Raw genomic sequence first — 20,601 nt, 5'->3', positions numbered from 1 at the left:
ATGATAAACTGCTCGACCACTGTACCCCATAATTTTTAACTCTTTACGAGTGATTCGTTCCGCTGACTACTTGCGATTTTCCACAACCACCCTCCGCTGGGTTGGACCGATGCTGTCAGTCAGTGGTATATGGCATTTGCCTCGTCTTAGTTTAGCTCTAATTGTTGTTCCTTAGCGTTTACATTTCATAATGACGTACCCAATAGCCGTTTAGAGCAGCTTTGGAATGATTACAATGTCCCTGACAGATCTGTTACTCAGTTGAATCCAATGACCAGTACACGTTCCAAGACACTGATCTTTCGTGACCGATATATTTTGCTGTTACCGCTTCTGTATTCAACAATGTAAATCTCTGAAGTTATATTTTTCAGTAGTGATTCATTTTTATTAAGTATACATAGAAAGCAATGAAATTTGTGTAATTTGTAGAGAAAAAATTGGAAAAAAGCTAGTTTTACTGGAGGAGATGGGGAAGAGGGCGCAGTTACGGTAGTTGTAATAGGGGCGCAGGATAACGTACGTGCGGCTCTCTCAGTATGAGCTCTAATTTTTTGGATTAACCTGTCGCGGTTATTTAGCGGGACCTAAGTGGGACAAACCAATCCGCTGTCCCACGCTTCTTGGGACGTAGGCGTCTTGGAATTTCAGATTAAACATACCCGTGACACACAACGTCTCTCTTACATTGGCTGACATTACAGTTTGTTGACACTCTCCGCAAGGCTCTCGAGTATCTTACCACCGCACCACCTCGGCCGGTCAAGCTGTTTCAGGTCTTCCCCATTGCTCGATATAAAATTTATTTTATTAAGCATAAACCAGAGGAAGTGTTGGGAAGGTGGCAAGAATTGAAGAGTGGCTATATGAAGCTGATCAAAAACCAATTTGAAAAGGAGACGAGAGTTATAGAAGAGGACAAAGGATGCTGCATCTTGGAAGGAGAAGTAGAAAGCGTTTTATGAGACATCAAGAATAACAAAGCAAAGGGAACTGGTGGATTACTAGCAGAATTGTTTCAGAGCCTAAGGAATAGTGGTGTGAAACAGTTAACGTATATATACAATAAGATATATGAAAAGGGTGAATGATCGGATGACTTTCTCTCGGCAGTAATTATACCAACAGATATGCAAAACAATGACAAGAAATGTGAGGATTTTAGAACCATAAGTTTGATTTCTCATGCACCAAAAGTTCTATTTCGGGTGATAAACAGCAGATTTTGCGGAAGACTGAAAAAAAATATTGCACAGGAACAGTGTGGATTTAGAAGAGGGAACGGTATACGAGATACAACTGGATTACTGAGAAGCACATTGAAAGAGGAAGAGGAATTTATACTGCTTTCATCCACCTGGAGACAGCTCAAAAATGGCTCTGAGCACTATGGGACTTAACATCTGTGGTCATCAGTCCTCTAGAACTTAGACCTACTTAAACCTACCTAACCTAAGGATATCACGCACATCCATGCCCGAAGCACGATTCGAACCTGCGACCGTAGCAGTCGCGCAGTTCCTGACTGTAGCGCCTAGAACCGGTCGGCCACTCCGGCCGGAGAAAGCCTTCGATAGTGTGTAATTGAATAGCGTAATGGACATTCTGAGGAAGAATGCTGTCGACTGAAGGGATAAAAGGCTGATTAAGAATCTATACTTACAACAGAAAATACAAGTACAGATTGGGAATGAGATGATAGAGGAAAGCACAACTGGAAGGGAGTGAGACTAGGCCGCTGTCTCTCCCCAATAATGTGTAATATTTGGAGCATACAATTCAGAAATGTTTGAAACGAAAAACACGAGTGCAGGTTGGAAGTAGGAGGACAGAACCCATTCCATTTGCTGATGATATGCTGTTACTGGCAGAGAATGAAAAGCTATGACTGGAATGTTAAAAGCATCAAATAAAATCTGTGAGGAATTCCGAATGAGACGAAATGTGTGGTGATAAGTGCAAGAAAAGTAAGAAGAACTATAAAGTTAGGACAGGATGATGTAGAACAAGTTGGGGTTTCCAAATATCTGGAAAGAATAATCACGCACGACCCAAGATGTAATTAGGAGGTGAAAACAAATATAGCAATTGTCAATAAGGCATTTAATAAGAAGAGGAGGCTCCTGTGTGGGTGCATGGACAGGGACCTGAGAAAGGCGAATTTCTTTACATGCAGCGTGGCATCACATGGAGCTGAGACAAGGACGCCGAGGAAACAGGAACAAAGAAGAATAGAAGCATTCGTGATGCGGATTTGGAAAAAGATGGAAAGGATAGAATGAGTTAAAGTGAGAAATGAAGGGGTGCTGAGAAGAGTGAAGGAAGACACAGATATTTTAAAGGTAATATGGGACGGGAAACATAGCTAGCTTAGACGTTGGCTGAGAAGATATTGTTTACTGATGGATGCTATGGAGGGAACGTTGAATGGCAGAAGAAGAAGAGGACGAAAAAGACACCAGATGGTGGATAGTATAAGGACAGGAAACAATTATGAGAAAACGAAAAGAGTAGCAAATGACAGGAGCGCAACGGGAGCTACATGTGAAGACCTGCCGTAGGGCAGAAAACTGATAATTTTGGTTTTAAATAATTCCGCATTAGTCACACGGTTCCTTGCTTGAGCCCTGATAAGGCAATGCTCAGGTTATTTTCGATGAGTGATTGTGCCGGGCCAGGGCAGAGGCGGCGGCGCTAACAAATCGCGGGCATTAGTCCACGTCACGGGGGCCATCACGTGGACCGCGCCGATAGCCTATCGGCACAGCCCCGCGACGGCAGCGGCCGCGTCCATCACTCACTGCGGCATTAATCACGCAAATCTGCGGCCAGCGATACGGCCCTGACAGCCAGCCAATTCGGGGCTACTTTAGAAATTCGTGTGCCATCGCAGGGCAGCGCAATGAGCGTCGCTCGATTGCCAAGTGCATCGACAGCAGTGGAGACCGGGACAGTCAACACGGCAGGCAGTCGGATGGATCGGTCAACTGATCTTCCATTCAAAGTGTGCCGAGAGTACAAACCGATGTATCGAGAGAGGTTATCACTGGGCGAGGTGACGCGGCATAGAACTCAGGACGTTCACTCAGTCGCACTGTTGATCCACTCAAAATACCTTAGAGCACTCTGAACAGAGTACTTCGGAAGCATAGTATTTCACAACGAAGGATCATTAAGCAGAGAGCACTAATCGAGAACGACGCAGTTGGATCCAAACACTTCCGAGACGTCAACACAATTACAAATAATTGTTTTTCCACAGGAAATCCTGAATAGTAGTAAATACTTCCACACTAATACTCATCATCATCATCTTCTTCTTCTTCTTCTAGTTTCGATTGCAGTCGTCTAGGAACATTTTAACAAGGAACTGTATTTTTTTGTTATCTACTGTAACTCCTTTTCTCACTCTCCAACAGCTTCCTCAACTCAGCATTGCCCCCCTCCCCCCCCCCCCCCCCCCCTCTCTCTCTCTCTCTCTCTCTCTCTCTCTCTCTCTCTCTCTCTCTCTCTCACACACACACACACACACACACACACACACACACACACACACACACACATCAAATTTCTAAACTTTCTTCTTTTTATATAAATTATCTTGTTAAGTCGATTTCTACAATGCATGAGTTTGTTGGATCCACTGGTGGCCAATTCCATTTTCATAATCACGTTTGAATATTGGTTGAATCTGTCTACTTTTGTTTTCTCTCCCGTAAGACTTACTTCCTTGTAAAAGAGGTCTTAATCCTTTTGTGCCTTCATTCGTGTATCATGTTCTTATTGGATCCAAGTCGTTCCTTGGAATATTTTCTTCAAACAATGCTGCTGCACGGCAGCAACGCATTTAAAGAACGGTATGACAGAAAACCGAAGCTGCTGTAATGTGTATTTGCTTACAGACAAACATTTTCGGTCAAACTATCGTCGTCCTGTCGGAAATTAATGTTCCTTCCTTTCCGGTACCCATTACCCAGCCAGAGTCCCGTCAGATCTGGTACGGTCTTCCTCCAATTTCGCAGAGAACTATCCATAACCGAATATGGGCTATTACTACAACGATTAGGTCGTCACTTTAAAATGCATTTTAAATGCTACTGCCAGCTAAACCCGTCAGTTTAGTGAACTGAACTGCTTTAGAATACTTCAAATTCGATTTTCTCTAGAATTTTTGTGAGCGGAAAGGATCCTGCTATGAAAAGAAGTGGCATCCCAGATCGTCGCTCCTGGTTGTGGGGCTACATGCCAGGCAACAGTCTGATTGGTATCCCACCTACATCCACGGCGTCTGCAGACACGTTTTCGCTGGTCAACGGGGTTGCGCTCGAAGCAGGATTCATCACTGAAGGCCATTCTACTCCAGTCTGAAGATGTGACTGGAGTAGAACTGTCTTCAGCGATGAGACCCGCTTCTAATATAGCTCCCCTGACCAATGACGACGTTTCTAGAGACTCTACTGACAGCGGCGCGGTACCGAACTGACTGTTGCCTGACTTACAGCCCGACATCCAGGAGTTTCAGTATGGGTGGCACTTCTTTTCATAGCAGCGTCTGCTTAGTTGTTATCTGCTGCACCCTCACGGCACAGCAGTACGACGAAGATATTTTACACCCTGTTTTGTTGCCCTTCATCCTGGACTTACATTTTAACAAGATAATGTCCGCGGCACACAGTGTGAGTTTCTATTGCTTTTCTTCGTGGTAGACAAACCCGACATTGGCCAGCAAGGTCGCCGGATCTCTTCCCAACTGAGAAAGTTTGAGGCATTACGGGCAGGGTGCTCCAACCATCTCGGGATTTTGAGGATCTAACATGCCAACTGGACAAAATTCAGCACGATATCTCTCAGGGGAACATCCAAAAGCTCTATCAACTAATGCGAAGCCGAACAACTACTTGCATGAGGAGAGACGTGCAGCAATCCGTCATTGATTTGATAAATTTCTGAAGCTCTTTCTCTCGATTAAATCACCCAATTTTCCTGAAATTCTCGTAACTTGCTTCACTGCACATGTAGATCGCACCTACCGATCTCCGTCCAATTCGGATAATTCCTTCGTGCTGCGTAGTGTTGATTGTTTTCGAGTGAGTTTGTGCCCTGTAGTTAACAATAAATATAGAAAAATACAAAAATCCGATTGCCAGGTGGTATCCTCGTTAATTTTTATGCTATTCATGAAAATCTGTCACTTCAGCATACAAGTTTTTTGGTATTTTAAATTCTTTGAACTTGTAAGATATTTCGTCTGAATTACTCGTGTAATGAAGGACTTACGACCAAACAAAGTAATGAAAGAACGAAACACACAGACAGGATGAATGGTCACGTGGTGCGAATTTGCGGTCAATAAAGGTGGCGGCGCTACTCACCCTGGCGACGTGCGCGCTGCGGGCGACGTTGCGCAGCAGGCGGTGCAGCGGGGCGGCGCTGGAGGCGAGGGCGGCGGCGCCGAGCTGCGAGTAGACGACGGCGGTGAAGGAGGCGCCGGGGCGCGCGCCCAGCCGCGGCAGGTGGAACGGGTAGCGGCGCCACGAGTCCGAGAAGCCGGGCAGAGCCACCAGCGCGCCGGGGCTCCAGTTCCACGCGAAGCCCTCACGCGACGGCTGCCGCGGCAGCCGCTCCCGGATGATCTGCAACAGCACGCGACCACAAAGCGTCACACAGCTGCCAGCTGTCCCTCAACTCGATGGATTTACTTTCTGGGCTGGGTGTCGTTCGAGGACTGGGCGTGGGCGTGAGTGTTGGAAACTCGGAGGAGTAGGTATGGAAAAAAAGGGGGGGGGGGGGGGGGGGGGAGATCGCGTATCGAGGCCATTACAGACGCAGCACAAGCTCGGATAGTGTCAAGGGTGGGAAAGGAAATCGGTCGTGCCCTTTTCAACGGAATCATCCCGCCATTCGTCTGGAACTATTTAGGGAAATCACAGGAAACCTAAATCAGAGTGACGGGACGTGGTTTTGAACAGTCGTCGTCCCAAACGTGAGCCCAGTGTGTAACCGCGGCACCATCTCGCTCGGTACCAGGTATGCAGACTATGTAGCAGTGGTAAGTGGGGCTGTGGTGGCGTAACTAGGTTCATTGCCGGCGATGGCAGCCTTCGAGACCTAACCATTCCTTCCCCTTACCTACGAAGACCTCCCTCCCCCCACCCCCCCTGCGGCCCCTTCCCCCCACATCCCATTTTTATGTTTTAACACTCGTCGTCGCTCAGCTTGCGAGATTCACTCATGAACTAAGACTCAGTGTCCAGAATGAGATTTTCACTGCGCAGCTGAGTGTGCGCTGATATGAAACTTCCTGGCATATTAAAACTATGTGCCGGACCGGGACTCGAACTGGCGGAAGTGAAGCTGTGAGAACGGGGCTTGAGTCGTGCTTGGGTAGCTCAGTTGGTAGAGCACTTGCCCGCTAAAGGCAAAGGTTCCGAGTTCGAGTCTCGGTCCAGCACACAGTTTTAATCTGCCAGGAAGTTTCAAGACTCAGTATGTCTAACGAATCTTGCTTTTTACCCGAGGCTCCAAATAAAAGATAACCCATTCTTGGCCCAGCTTTGCGAATCGGCGTCTGGCACTCGTCTACCTGTTCTATGTAGTGCTTGTATCGATGTCGTCCCTAGCTAGGGCTGCATATGTCCAGGTTCAGCCAGACATGTCTGGTTTTTTAACATCGCGTCTGGCCTATATACAAGTCTGGAGTGTTACCCTTTTGTTAATATTTTTCGCGATGAAGAAGACAACACACAACTAACGTCTCTTCCAAACTAAGCGGGAGAAATAAGTATAAGGGGGAAGAAGGACATTTATCATGAAGATATATAGACTTACCAACCAATGCTATTCGCATGTCGCTATTTATGTTTTTTTTTGTTTTTTTTCGCAGGGTGAACGACCCTAAGAGCCCTCGTACACGATCAAACTATTTATCAAACTTTACTATATTTGCCAAACATTTGACCATGTACGGTGCTGTTTGACATGCACGTAGAGCATAGATCACGTTCGACGTGTTGCGAGAAATTTTGGCTGACGGAAAGTTTGACAAGATGGCGGACACTGTGTCGATGTTTGGCCTTATATGTTTAGTGAAAAATACTTTTAGTACAATTTATATCACTTTATCGTGAGTTTCCACAATTACGGTAACTATGATCAAGGATAATAACAAAACAAAGAGAACGTGAAAAATCCGTCTCAGAGACTTATTCTGTTGATGTTGAAGTGGGTGAAGGTGTGTCTTCGCTGCTGTGCCCCAGGCTGCACTTCCATAATCCACTATTGGACGAGTATACGTGCCGTAGGTGGCGGAAGTTAGCTAAATCCGTCAAGCAGAGGATACAAGGCTCCAAGTCTCTTATCAACTTTGTCAGACATCGGCGGTGTGGCGTTACCAGATAAGTTTGCTGTCCAATATCTATGAGTATTTGGCGGTCTTCTCCTGGTGAATAGGACGGCTTGACGTTTCAGCCCACGACCACCTTTCAAGTTACTTGCATGCCCCTTTGCAGTCTGCGCATCACCTGATGCCATCCGCTGCTAGTATAAACGGCAGTGGTATGGACGTAGATTGCACGCTCCACTCTTGGGGACCAGGGAAAGTCGGATGTATAAACAGAGCACGTATTGGGACGGTCCAAGGACGGATCCCTGTGGAAGTCCTTCAGAAATTCGTCCCACAGTTGTGCATTCTTCGACCCGCACCACAAAGGTACGATCTTATAAGTAGAAGACTAAGATGATTTTGTAGGGATACCAAGCTGTGGAGTTTCCATATCAATATTTGATGATAAACAGTGTCGAATGTTTTCGGCACGTCTATAGATACAGCGTCACAGTATTCTTTGTCGTTTTACGCCTTGGTGATATATTCTACGATCCTGATGAGTTGCTGAGTAGCAGTGCCCTGTTCGGAATTAGAACTGTTTTGGGGGCAGTATTCCTCTACCTTCGATTATTCTAATTTTGAGAAGGAATAGTCTTTCGACTGGTAGATGCGGACCTCGGGGAGGATCAGTTTGGATTCCGTAGAAATGTTGGAACACGTGAGGCAATACTGACCTTACGACTTATCTTAGAAGAAAGATTAAGAAAAGGCAAACCTACGTTTCTAGCATTTGTAGACTTAGAGAAAGCTTTTGACAATGTTGACTGGAATACTCTCTTTCAAATTCTGAAAGTGGCAGGGGTAAAATACAGGGAGCGAAAGGATATTTACAATTTGTACAGAAACCAGATGGCAGTAATAAGAGTCGAGGGGCATGAAAGGGAAGCTGTGGTTGGGAAAGGAGTGAGACAGGGTTGTAGCCTCTCCCCGATGTTATTCAATCTGTATATTGAGCAAGCAGTAAAGGAAACAAAAGAAAAATTTGGAGTAGGTATTAAAATTCATGGAGACGAAGTAAAAACTTTGAGGTTCGCCGATGACATTGTAATTCTATCAGAGACGGCAAAGGACTTGGAAGAGCAGTTGAATGGAATGGACAGTGTCTTGAAAGGAGGATGTAAGATGAACATTAACAAAAGCAAAACGAGGATAATGGAATGTAGTCAAATTAAATCGGGTGATGCTGAGGGAATTAGATTAGGAAATGAGAAACTTAAAGTAGTAAAGGAGTTTTGCTATTTGGGGAGCAACATAACTGATGATGGTCGAAGTAGAGAGGATATAAAATGTAGACTGGCAATGGCAAGGAAAGCGTTTCTGAAGAAGAGAAATTTGTTAACATCGAATATAGATTTATGTATCAGGAAGTCGTTTCTGAAAGTATTTGTATGGAGTGTAGCCATATATGGAAGTGAAACATGGACGATAAATAGTTTGGACAAGAAGAGAATAGAAGCTTTCGAAATGTGGTGCTACAGAAGAATACTGAAGATAAGGTGGATAGATCACGTAACTAATGAGGAGGTATTGAATAGGATTGGGGAGAAGAGAAGTTTGTGGCACAACTTGACTAGAAGAAGGGATCGGTTGGTAGGACATGTTTTGAGGCATCAAGGGATCACAAATTTAGCATTGGAGGGCAGCGTTGAGGGTAAAAATCGTAGAGGGAGACCGAGAGATGAGTACACTAAGCAGATTCAGAAGGATGTAGGTTGCAGTAGGTACTGGGAGATGAAACAGCTTGCACAGGATAGAGTAGCATGGAGAGCTGTATCAAACCAGTCTCAGGACTGAAGACAACAACAACAACAACAACAACATAGTCTTTCCACGATTTTGCGTGTTTGCGGCAGAAGACTGATGGGTCTGTAGTTTTTGTTATCTCTGTGGCTCTTTCCTGCTTTCGGAACAGCTATCACCATCTCCTGCTTCCAGCTCTTAGGTTTTTTGTTTTGTTTTTTTACACGTCAGTATGCTGTTGAAGGCCTCTGTCAGGTGGCTCAAGGCTTCTTGGGAGAGTTCCTCTAGTGCTTTGCCAGATATGTCATCCAGTTTTGGCGCTTTGTTATTCGGAAGAGCTTTTAATGATTCCTCATTCGTCTCTGCTCTGCTTATGTACTCCCCTTACTTTCGCGCCTGCAACGCCACCAGATGGCATCTTCAGTGTCTACGCGACCACGGAGGTAGCTCGCATGTTCTCTAAATGGATGACTACTGTTGTAATCTCCGGCAGTAGAGATTCGGCAGGAAGGCGAAGGCATTTCGCGGCCGTGGACCCACTGTGTCATAAAAGCTGAAGGAGCGAGTGAGGATGGGTGTTGGGAGATGACAGCGACGGCAGCCCAGCGGAAAGAAACAAATTAGTCCTGTATGGGACTCGAAATGTACAGGCGGGCGTTTTAATTGCGGCGAGTCTCACATTTCGCATCCCATGTTTAAATAATCAGGAAACAGGCGCGCCGCGGAAGGCCGCCAACATGAGAGCTAATGTCTGCAGGTTCCTCTGGGAGGCGCCATTTAACCATTTAACCAGACGTGGTGGGGATGGGGGCAGAGAGGAAGGGTGTGGAAAAGAGGCGCCGCCGCACACACTTCGCATGTTTCACCAGCGCTACTCTCGGAGCAGCGTTACAATACTGCGGAAAGTCTTTGCGGCAGGAGAACAGCTTTGGACGGAGATGAAAAGGCAATTACTTACCGGTGTGCACGTCTCCTAGTAAATTGCTGAAGGGAAAATTTAGAAATATAGTAGGATTTACAGAAACTATACAAGTACATAAACTGGTGATGTATCACAATGGGTCGAGCATGAATCCCTACTAAACCAACATAAAGGGGTACGCTGGCAGACGCGAATACTGCCGCGGAACTTCCTTCCAACAAAAGTAAGAATGTTTCCACATGTAACTGGTTTCGGCTGAACAGCCATCAGATCTACGAAAGAACAATAAAAATGAAGGGTTTTCAGAATTTGTGAACCATGAACATGAACTATTACAAACAAATGGGAAAACAATCTTACGAGCAAGCTACACAACGGACGCCCAGTCGTTAAGTGAATTGACTAATTGTGTACATGACACTTAAGTAATGGCACTGATGGAGAGAATGGTGATACGTCTTAAAAGGGAAATATTTACTGAGAATATGTCACAAAGTGCAGTCAAAAGTGGGGTCTCGTACATTTGACAGTTATGTGTATCAGTCATATTAGTAATATGATATAACGAGTTGTAGTGCTATGGTTATTTTTGGGAGCTAAAATAGCATGAGCTGATTACGTATGAAAATAAACCGATAGTTCAAAAGTAGTTGTAATGTAAAATACGCGTAAAAATCAAAATGTCCTCATTCCAAGATATGAATGCCTCGCCTTTTTGCGAAGGTACTAGCAGGTAAGAAGCTAGAAGGAATCTAAATCGGCCCTCACACGCTCCATGTTCTTGACACAATAATACTGTGTTGGTGCGAAACTGCGAGCTCAAGTACGGTACACAATTTGTGCGAAATATTTATGTCCTTTACGTGTCAGTTAGCTGCCTACCTCCATACAGAAGATGTCCGCGCTCAAGGGGTGGATGCGTGTTGCAGCTGAGGTGCTTGCTTCGCAGAACATAATTATGGAGGTCAGGAACAAGTCTGAGAAGCTCTTTGCTAACATTTCAATTGACTAGGGACTCTTTCGTGGAAGCGTAGACCGTAAACCACAACAAAAGCAACTAACCACAAAATAAAACATTTCAACTATTACACGACATATACGCCTATCCTAACTTCTAATCTTTTATCATTAACTTTTTTCAGTTTTTTGCGGAACTTCCTTTGGAATAAGTATAATTTCTCTCGGTCTCGGCAGGAACTGAGGTGTATCGGGCAATACCTGCGTACCATTCTTACATGGTACAGTATGTTGCGCAATATAGTGAATGAGTTCCAATGTGACGAGTTTGTTTGCATTGCCAAACAATACCTTTATAGTTATGCGCAATCCGCCAATACAGATATTAGGCGGCCAATGTTATTCCGCAACAATCAACATTGCGTAATACATGTAGAGTTTGTGTGTGCTTCTTAACATTTGCAGCTCATGAAAAGGAAGGCAACTGATCCTCGACGGAGAATATGGACTGTATTTGCGCGCAACTACCTGCAGACAGTTGGTTATTTACTGTAAACTGCGAGCGCGCCGCAAAGGACATTCAGCAGATTAAGTTCCGCGTGCGCAATAAAGAAGACGAGCTGATCTTTTACTTTCATTACATAAGAATTCACGAAACATCATATGAAAAACACCGAGAACTCGGCAGTCCAAGGGCAGCCTGGTTTCAAGTAACCCTGTCATTTTCATGAGAATTCCAAGTGAAATGCTGTACATGTTTCTTCCTTTCACTCCGTTTCCCTATCTTCTCCCTTTCAGTCCCGTCAGTTCTGAATCACCGGAGTGCGTTATCGCAAGGAACAAGACTACGTATTAGCATTACAAAGGGGTGGAGTTCAAATTTCCGTACGGGTAATGTTGGTGAAGGTTTGGAATAATTTCCCCAAACTCTTCCCGATAGATTCCCTCAGGAAACTATTGCTGACTTCTCCAACGTTGCTGGTGCAGTAGAGGACCCAATAAATATTTTATGATAGTACCGATGAGAAAAACATGTAAGTCATCAGTCTTTCAGCCGATCTGATCCTGCCCTCTGTCTTTCTCTGTCTTCTACTGAAGTTTTCATAGCTATGTAACTAGTGCACCCGACTACCTTTATAATCTGTTTTCGATGTTACAGTCTGCGGTCTGTGTCTGCTGCTCCGTCCTGCGCCAGGTTAACTATCCATGAATGCCGTCCCACATGTCCCACTGACTTGTGTCTTCTCTAGGTAAGGGTCTTTCACAGACTTTCTCACTTAATTTTTGTTCCACAGCAAAACATTTTAAAAATAGACAGTTGCTTCTTCTAGACATCTCCAATGGTCCGCGTTTCTGTGCGGTTGGTCCCGGCGGAGGTTCGAGTCCTCCCTCGGGCATGGGTGTGTGTGTGTTTGTCCTTAGGATCATTTAGGTTAAGTAGTGTGTACGCTTAGGGACTGATGACCTTAGCAGTTAAGTCCCATAACATTTCACACACATTTGAATTTCACTCTGTGCTCTAGATGTACTAGGAATAGCAATATATACAGCTCATAGGGAACATGTCCGAATATTCCTTGCTACATTCTGTGACCCTGTGTGCCGGCGGCTGCTATCATACGCTGGGAGAACTACACACATTAAAAACAGTTTTGCATTACCTCAGTTCCCAGAACTCCTGAAAACAGACGTTGACTGTGGATATTGTATCACAGACATAGTCCCTTTGACTGTTCAGAGATGTCACTAAACCCGCCCAAAGATGTAAACAGCCGTGCATGGGCAGCGCCTATTAGACGGAGGGGGTCTGACAGCCGATCTGTTCCAGTCACAGTCACTCTACAAGGTAGAAGGTACACAGCTCGTGTTGTCTTTAATTCAACCATGTCTAGACGGTCAATTCCGCGGTTCGATCGCGTCCGCATTGTTACTTTGTGCCAAGAAGGGCTCTCAACAAGGGAAGTGTCCAGGCGTCTCGGAGTGAACCAAAGATATGTTGTTCGGAAATAGAGGAGATACAGAGAGACAGGAACTGTCGATGATATGCCTCGCTCAGGACGCCCAAGGGCTGCTACTGCAGTGGATGACCGCAACCTACGGATTATGGCTGGGAAGAATCCTGACAGCAACGCCACCATGTTGAATAAAGCCATTGGTGCAGCCGCAGAACGTCGTGTTACGGCTCAAACTGTGCGCAATGGGCTGCATGATGCACAACTTCACTCCCGACGTCCATGGCGAGGTCCATCTTTGCAACCACGACACCGTGCAGCGCTGTGGTCATGGAAGGTTTGGTTTGGTTTGTGGGGGTTAAAGGGACCAGACTGCTACGGTCACCGGTCCCTTTTTCCAAATACTAAAAACACCCACAGAGAATAAAAACGATCAACAGACGATAAGACAGACGACACAGAACAAGAAAAACGTAGACAAAGACCAGACAATGCGAACTAAAATCACACAGAGTGTGACGGTGGTTGGCCGACCATACAAACAAAAAGGGAAAAGCCAACCACCGAGAAACACATGAAAAAAAAATCTGACAAATCGTAGGCCATAGGCCAGAATCTACTCAAAAACTCACACACTTACATTAAGCGATAAAATCCTCCTGCCCGAATAAAACGCAGAACTATGTCCGCTATGGAAGAGTCGTCAGATTAAAGCGCAGAGAGCGTATCAGGCAACGCAAAAGACTGCCTGAGCACAGTTAAAAGGGCGCACTCCAACAGAATATGGACCACCGTCAAGGACGCCCCACAACGACAAAGAGGGGGATCCTCACGACACAGTAAATAACTGTGCGTGAATCGGATGTGGCCAATGCGAAGCCGACAAAGGACGACTGATTCCCTGCGGTTGGCTCGCATGGATGACCGCCACACAGTAGTCGTCTCCTTGATACGGCGTAGTTTGTTTGGCACGGGCAGATTGCACCAATCAGTGTCCCATAAATCGAAAACTTTGCGGCGTAATAGTGCCCGCAAATCAGTCGCCGGGAGACCAATCTCCAGAGATGGTGCACTAGTGGCCTCTTTCGCCAGGCGATCAACAGTTTCATTTCCGGGTATCCCAACATGGCCCGGAGTCCAAACAAAGACCACAGATCTGCCGCAACGGGCAAGAGTATGCATGGACTCCTAGATAGCCATCACCAGACGAGAACGAGGGAAACACTGGTCGAGAGCTCGTAAACCGCTCAGGTAATCGCTACAGATAACGAAGGACTCACCTGAGCAGGAGCGGATAGACTCTAGGGCACGAAAGATGGCGACCAGCTCAGCAGTGTAAACACTGCAGCCAGCCGGCAACGAACGTTGTTCAGAATGGTCCCCTAGAGTTAGTGCATAACCTACACAACCAGCAACCATCGAACCATCGGTATAGACAACGCCAGAGCCCTGATACGTGGCCAGGATGGAATAAAAGCGGCGTCGGAAGGCCACCGGAGGGACTGAGTCCTTCGGGCCCTGTGCCAAGTCGAGCCGAAGGCAAGGGCGAGGCACACACCATGGGGGAGTACGCAGAGGGGACCGGAAAGGAGGTGGTACAGGGAAACACCCAAGCCCGTAGAGAAGCTGTTTGACGCGTACGGCGATCGGACAACCCGACCGGGGCCGACGTTCTGGCAGACGGACGACTGACTGCGGGAACAGGACACGATAATTTGGATGCACGGGCAAGCTAAAAACATGGGCAGAATAAGCAGCCAGTAATTGTTGGCGTCGTAACCGCAGTGGAGGGACGCCTGCCTCCATAAGTATGCTGTCCACAGGGCTGGTCCGGAAGGCACCAGTGGCAAGTCGTATCCCACTGTGTAGTATTGGGTCCAGCACCCGCAACGCAGAAGGGGATGCTGAGCCATAAGCCAGACTCCCATAGTCCAGACGGGACTGGATTAAGGCCTGGTAAAGCCGTAGGAGAGTAGATCGGTCGGCGTCCCACCTGGTGTGACTCCGGCATGGCAGAGCATTTAGATGCCCCCAACACGCCTGTTTAAGCTGCCGAATATGAGGCAGCCAAGTCAACCAGGCATCAAAAACCACCCCCAAAAACCTATGTAGCTCCACCACTGTAAGAAGCTCGCCGTCAAGATAAAGCCGCGGCTCCGGGTGAACAGTGCGTCGCCGGCAGAAATGCATAACGCACGTCTTGGCTGCCGAAAACTGGAAGCCATGCGCTACAGCCCAAGACTGCGCCTTGCGGATAGCGCCCGGCTGCTGACGTTCAACAGCTGCAATGCCAATGGAGCTGTAGTAAAGGCAGAAGTCCTCAGCATTCAGGGAAGCGCAGACAGAATTTCCCACGGCCGCAGCGAGCCCGTTAAAGGCTATTAAAAACAGACAGACAGAACAGAACCCTGTGGCACACCGTTCTCCTGGACTTGGGAGGAACTATATGAGGCCGCGACGTGCACGCGGAAGGTACGATACGACAGAAAATGGCGGATATAGATCGGCAGAGGGCCCCGAAGGTCCCATCCATGAAGCGCAGAAAGGATGTGATGACGCCATGTCGTATCATACGCCTTCCGCATGTCGAAAAAGACAGCGACCAGATGCTGACGGCGGGCAAAGGCAGTACGGATGGCCGACTCCAGGCTCACCAGATTGTCGGCGGCGGAGCGGCCTTTACGGAACCCACCCTGAGACGGAGCCAGAAGGCCCCGAGACTCCAATACCCAATTCAAGCGCCGGCTCACCATCCGTTCAAGCAACTTGCAAAGAACGTTAGTGAGGCTAATGGGACGGTAGCTGTCCACCTCCAAAAGGTTCTTCCCCGGTTTCAGAATGGGGACAACAAGATTTTCCCGCCATTGCGACGGAAACTCACCCTCGACCCAAATGCCGTTGTAAAGGTCGAGGAGGGATCGCTGGCAGTCCACTGAAAGGTGTTTCAGTATCTGAGAGTGGATGCTATCTGGGCCAGGAGCGGTATCAGGACAAGCTGCGAGGGCACTGCGGAATTCCCACTCACGGAATGGAACATTGTACAATTCAGGATGGTGGGTGCGAAAAGAAAGACTCCGACGTACTATCCGCTCGTTAATAGAGAGGAAGCCCAAGGGGTAGTTGGCAGAAGCGGAATGCAGGTCAAAGTGCTCTGCCAAGCGGCTTGCAATGACGTCGGAGTCAGTACAAACTGCTCCATTCAGTGAGCGCGCAGGGACACTGACAGGAGTCCGATAGCCACAGAGGCGGCGAATCTTGGCCCAGACCTGCGATGGAGTGACATGGAGGCCAATGGTGGACACATACCGCTCCCAGCACTCCTGCTTGCGTTGGCGGATAATGCGGCGGGCTCGCGCACGCAGCCGTTTGAAGGTGATAAGGTGTTCGATTGAGGGATGTCGCTTGTAACGCTGGAGCGCCCGCCAGCGATCTTTAATCGCTTCAGCGATCTCAGGCGACCACCAAGGCACAGTCCGCCGCCGAGGGGACCCAGGAGAACGGGGAATGGCAGATTCGGAGGCAGTAACGATGTCGGTGGTGACCGATTGAACCACTGCATCAATGTCATCGTTAGAGAGAGGCTCAATAGCGGCAGTGGAGGAGAACAAGTCCCAGTCAGCCTTATTCAGAGCCCATCTGCTAGGGCGCCCAGAAGACTGACGCTGTGGTAGTGACAGAAAGATCGGAAAGTGGTCACTACCACAAAGGTCGTCATGCACTCTCCATTGGACAGACGGTAAGAGGCTAGGACTACAGATCGAAAGGTCAATGGGGGAGTATGTGCCATGCGACAGACTGAAGTGTGTGAAGGCACTATCATTTAATATCGAGAGATCGAGTTGCGCCAATAAATGCTCAACGATAGCGCCTCGACCTGTTGCCACCGACCCACCCCACAGATGGTTATGGGCGTTAAAGTCGCCCAGTAACAAGAAAGGTGGCGGCAATTGGGATATCAGAGCAGCCATGACATGCTGCGCGACATCACCATCCGGTGGAAGGTAAAGACTGCAAACGGTAACAGCCTGTGGCGTCCACACCCGAACAGCGACAGCCTCGAAAGGTGTTTGGAGAGGTACAGACTCGCTGTGAAGAGAGTTCAGGACATATATGCAGACGCCACCAGACACCCTTTCATAAGCTGCCCAGTTCTTATAATAACTCCGGTAGCCACGGAGGACGGGAGTTCGCATTGCCGGAAACCAAGTTTCCTGCAGAGCAATGCAGAGGAAAGGGTGAAGGCTGATAAGTTGGCGGAGCTCAGCTAGATGGTGGAAGAAACTGCTGCAGTTCCACTGGAGGATGGTGTTGTCCATGGCTGAGAAAGGCGTGACGGGACTGGGAAGGGAGATTACGCCGCTTGGTCACCTGCTGCCTCCGATTTAGCACCTGTGATAGTGCTTTCCATGGCGTCTGATGGACCGGCGAGATCGAGGTCCTCAGCGGACGCCAGAATCTCCACCGCCTCCTCAGACGCAGAGCTAGAAGGTTGCGGTGGGATGGCTGCCACCGCGAGTTCCTTGGGCTGAGAGCTCTTCTTGGGTTTCTCACGCCGTTCCTTGGGTCGCACCGACTGGGAGGGCTTCACCGATTCAGTCTCCGGGACGGAGGAGGATCGTGAAGCCCTACGACCAGCTGATTGCGGCCACTTACGCCACTGTCGGTCGTCAGCCTTCTCGCTGGCGGAAACCTGGGAAGGGAGGGACCCAAGGGATGCCTTGCGAGCGTGAGAAGCCGAAGAAGTTTTACACTTCTCCAGCTTAGAAGTGGGGACGGACGTCCCCGATGGGTGGGATGGTGTTGCTCCTGAGGTAGGTGGCGCAGGAGCAACCCAGTGGGTAGAGCTCCCCACTGTCGAGGGGGCAGGAGGAGTTGTACTACTCGTCGATCCGGCCACAATTGGAGAAACAGACGGGGCTAGCACAGGTGTTGTAAGAGCAGCGTAGGAAGATGTCATTCTCACAGGATGGAGTCGGTCGTATTTCCTTTTGGCCTCAGTATAGGTTAGTCGGTCCAGGGTCTTGTATTCCATGATTTTACGCTCTTTCTGGAAAATTCGGCAGTCTGGCGACCAAGGTGAATGGCGCTCCCCGTAGTTGACACAGATGGAAGGCGGGGCACATGGAGTATTGGGATGTGATGGGCGTCCGCAATCTCGACATGTGAGGCTTGAAGTGCAGCGAGAAGACATATGGCCGAACTTCCAGCACTTGAAGCACCGCATCGGGGGAGGGATATAGGGCTTAAGGTCACATCGGTAGACCATCACCTTGACCTTTTCCGGTAATGTATCCCCTTCGAAGGCCAAGATGAAGGCACCGGTAGCAATCTGATTTTCCTTCGGACCCCGATGAACGCGCCGGACGAAATGTACACCCGGCGCTCTAAATTGGCGCGCAGCTCTTCATCAAACTGCAAAAGAAGATCCCTATGGTAAATAACTACCTGGACCATATTTAAACTCTTATGGGGTGTGATCGTAACGGCAACATCCCTGAACTTGTCACAAGCGAGTAACCGTCGTGACTGGGCAGAGGATGCCGTTTGTATCAGGACTGACCCAGAGCGCATTTTTGACAAGCCCTCCACCTCCCCAAACTTGTCTTCTAAATGCTCGACGAAGAACTGAGGCTTTGTGGAGAGAAAAGACTCCCCATCAGCCCTCGTACAAACTAAGAAGCGGGGCGAATAACTGCTACTGCCATCCTGAGACTTACGTTCCTCCCACGGTGTGGCCAGGGAAGGGGACGTTTTCGGATCGTACTTCTGAGCGTTAAACTGAGCCCGAGAACGCTTAGAGACTGCTGGCGGCTGGCCACCAGCGAGAGACGATGTACCACGCTTCATCCTGGCAGGATGGCCGTTGCCGGAAGTCCCGATACCCCAGGAGGATAGGCATGTACTCCTTGGCATACGTGGGGAGTTAACGGCGCAGGCATCAGTAGAGCGATCCCTGTGTTGTCAGGGGGCTTCAACCAACAGGGTACATGGCGGCCCCACCACAAGGGACTGGATACCGTGCTGAATGTTAGGTAACATGTGGTCCATGGTCGCCGTCGGTGCAGAAAGAGGCACTGCACAGTGCAAGGTGTAATCTGCACGCAGAAACAGTCATGCCCAAGAGATGGAGAGCGGATAGGACTGCAGTTCAATGGTGTATAAGCTGGCGAAAGGTCTGATCGCAAGATGGACACAATGCACCAAGTAAGGCGCCCTTCCCCAATCGGCTCGCTCTTCGGAAAATTTTGAGAGATGGAGATCAAACCCAACAGGGGACCATCATATAAGGCCGAAAAGTTTGAGACTCCTTTTAGTGGCCTGTTACGACAGGCAGGAATACCGCAGGCCTATTCTAACCCCCGAACCCGCAGGGGGTGGTCATGGAAGGCGTCATAGCGGCTGTACGATACGCGAATGCCATCCTCCGACCGATAGTGCAACTATATCAGCAGCATATTGGCGAAGCATTCGTCTTCCTTGGGCGACAATTCGCACCGCCATCGTGCACATCTTGTGAACGGCTTCCTTCAGGATAACGACATCGCTCGACTACAGTGACCAGGACGTTCTCCAGACATGAACCTTATTGAACATGCCTGGGATAGATTAAAAAGGGCTGTTTATGGACGACGTGATCCACCAACCACTCTGAGGGATCTGCGCCGAATCGCCGTCGAGGAGTGGGACAATCTGGACCAACAGTGCCTTGATGAACTTGTCGATAGTATGCCACGACGAATACAGGCATGCATCAGTGCAAGAGGACGTGCTACTGGGTATTAGAAGTACCGGTGTGTACATCAATCTGGACCGCCACCACCTCTGAAGGTCTCGCTGTATGGTGGTACAACATGCAATGTGTGGTTTTCATGAACAATAAAAAGAATTACTTGTTCTCGGACAAAATGCACAGGTTTGATTGGATTATGATGTACTTGGTGTAAAATACGGCGACCTTCCCTTGTGGTGGTCAGACATGGTCAGTCGGAATCTTGACAACTGTCACATCCCAGTACCTCAGTAATCAGGATATTGGATGGTTCGAATAGCTGGATAAATGGAGACACAAATTGGTACATACGTCAAACTCTGTCAGGTGCTGATAACGCTGTCTCACATAAGTACGCGGCATCTCAGTGTCCTTCGCAATGATCAATCATCATCTGACGCTGTTCAGTCATCTTATGTACCATACCAGGCTTAGTAAGAACATTAAATACGGATGACACTGTTCCTCACTGGTGGCCGTTCTACCTATCAGAGAGAACTGGAACTCTTTATCATTTACCCCCGATGGTGTGGCACTTGTAGCAAGTTTCATCGACATCCGACCATGAGCTCTGGCTGCTTCACTTTTCTCGTGGGGCAGTGTATTACTCACCTCTCTGGGAAATTACTAGACATTTCTAGCGAACCAAACGGTATGGAACTTTGTATACCTTTCGTAATGACAATAGTTAACCAGTGTACGAAGTCCAACGTAAAATGTGATGTAACTTTTGAAATACACAGAATAGCCTAAAACACAATATATATGAATTCATATGATAAATAACTTCCTGTCGTGCAAATTTGTTTCGTTAAAAATCAGTGAATGATTTTCACTGAATATTTTATTACTAAACGACTAACTAAACAGATTTTTG

General features: G+C 47.9%; 1 protein-coding gene across 2 annotated transcripts in view; it reads right to left on the bottom strand.

The window, feature by feature from the left end:
- The window catches only part of LOC126352265 (exostosin-1), a 1,075,747-nt gene that overhangs the window by 26,802 nt on the left and 1,028,344 nt on the right, over positions 1-20,601 (bottom strand). For both annotated transcript variants that reach the window (XM_050002675.1, XM_050002674.1), the window contains exon 4: positions 5,373-5,633. In XM_050002675.1, coding sequence (XP_049858632.1) covers positions 5,373-5,633 — 261 coding nt within the window. The remainder of the gene's footprint in view (positions 1-5,372; positions 5,634-20,601) is intronic.

This window comes from Schistocerca gregaria, chromosome 1 (assembly GCF_023897955.1).
Source record: "Schistocerca gregaria isolate iqSchGreg1 chromosome 1, iqSchGreg1.2, whole genome shotgun sequence".
Taxonomy (NCBI): Eukaryota; Metazoa; Arthropoda; class Insecta; order Orthoptera; family Acrididae; genus Schistocerca; species Schistocerca gregaria.
The sequence above is the reverse complement of the archived record's forward strand: the minus strand, read 5'-3'. Positions and strand labels throughout refer to the sequence as shown.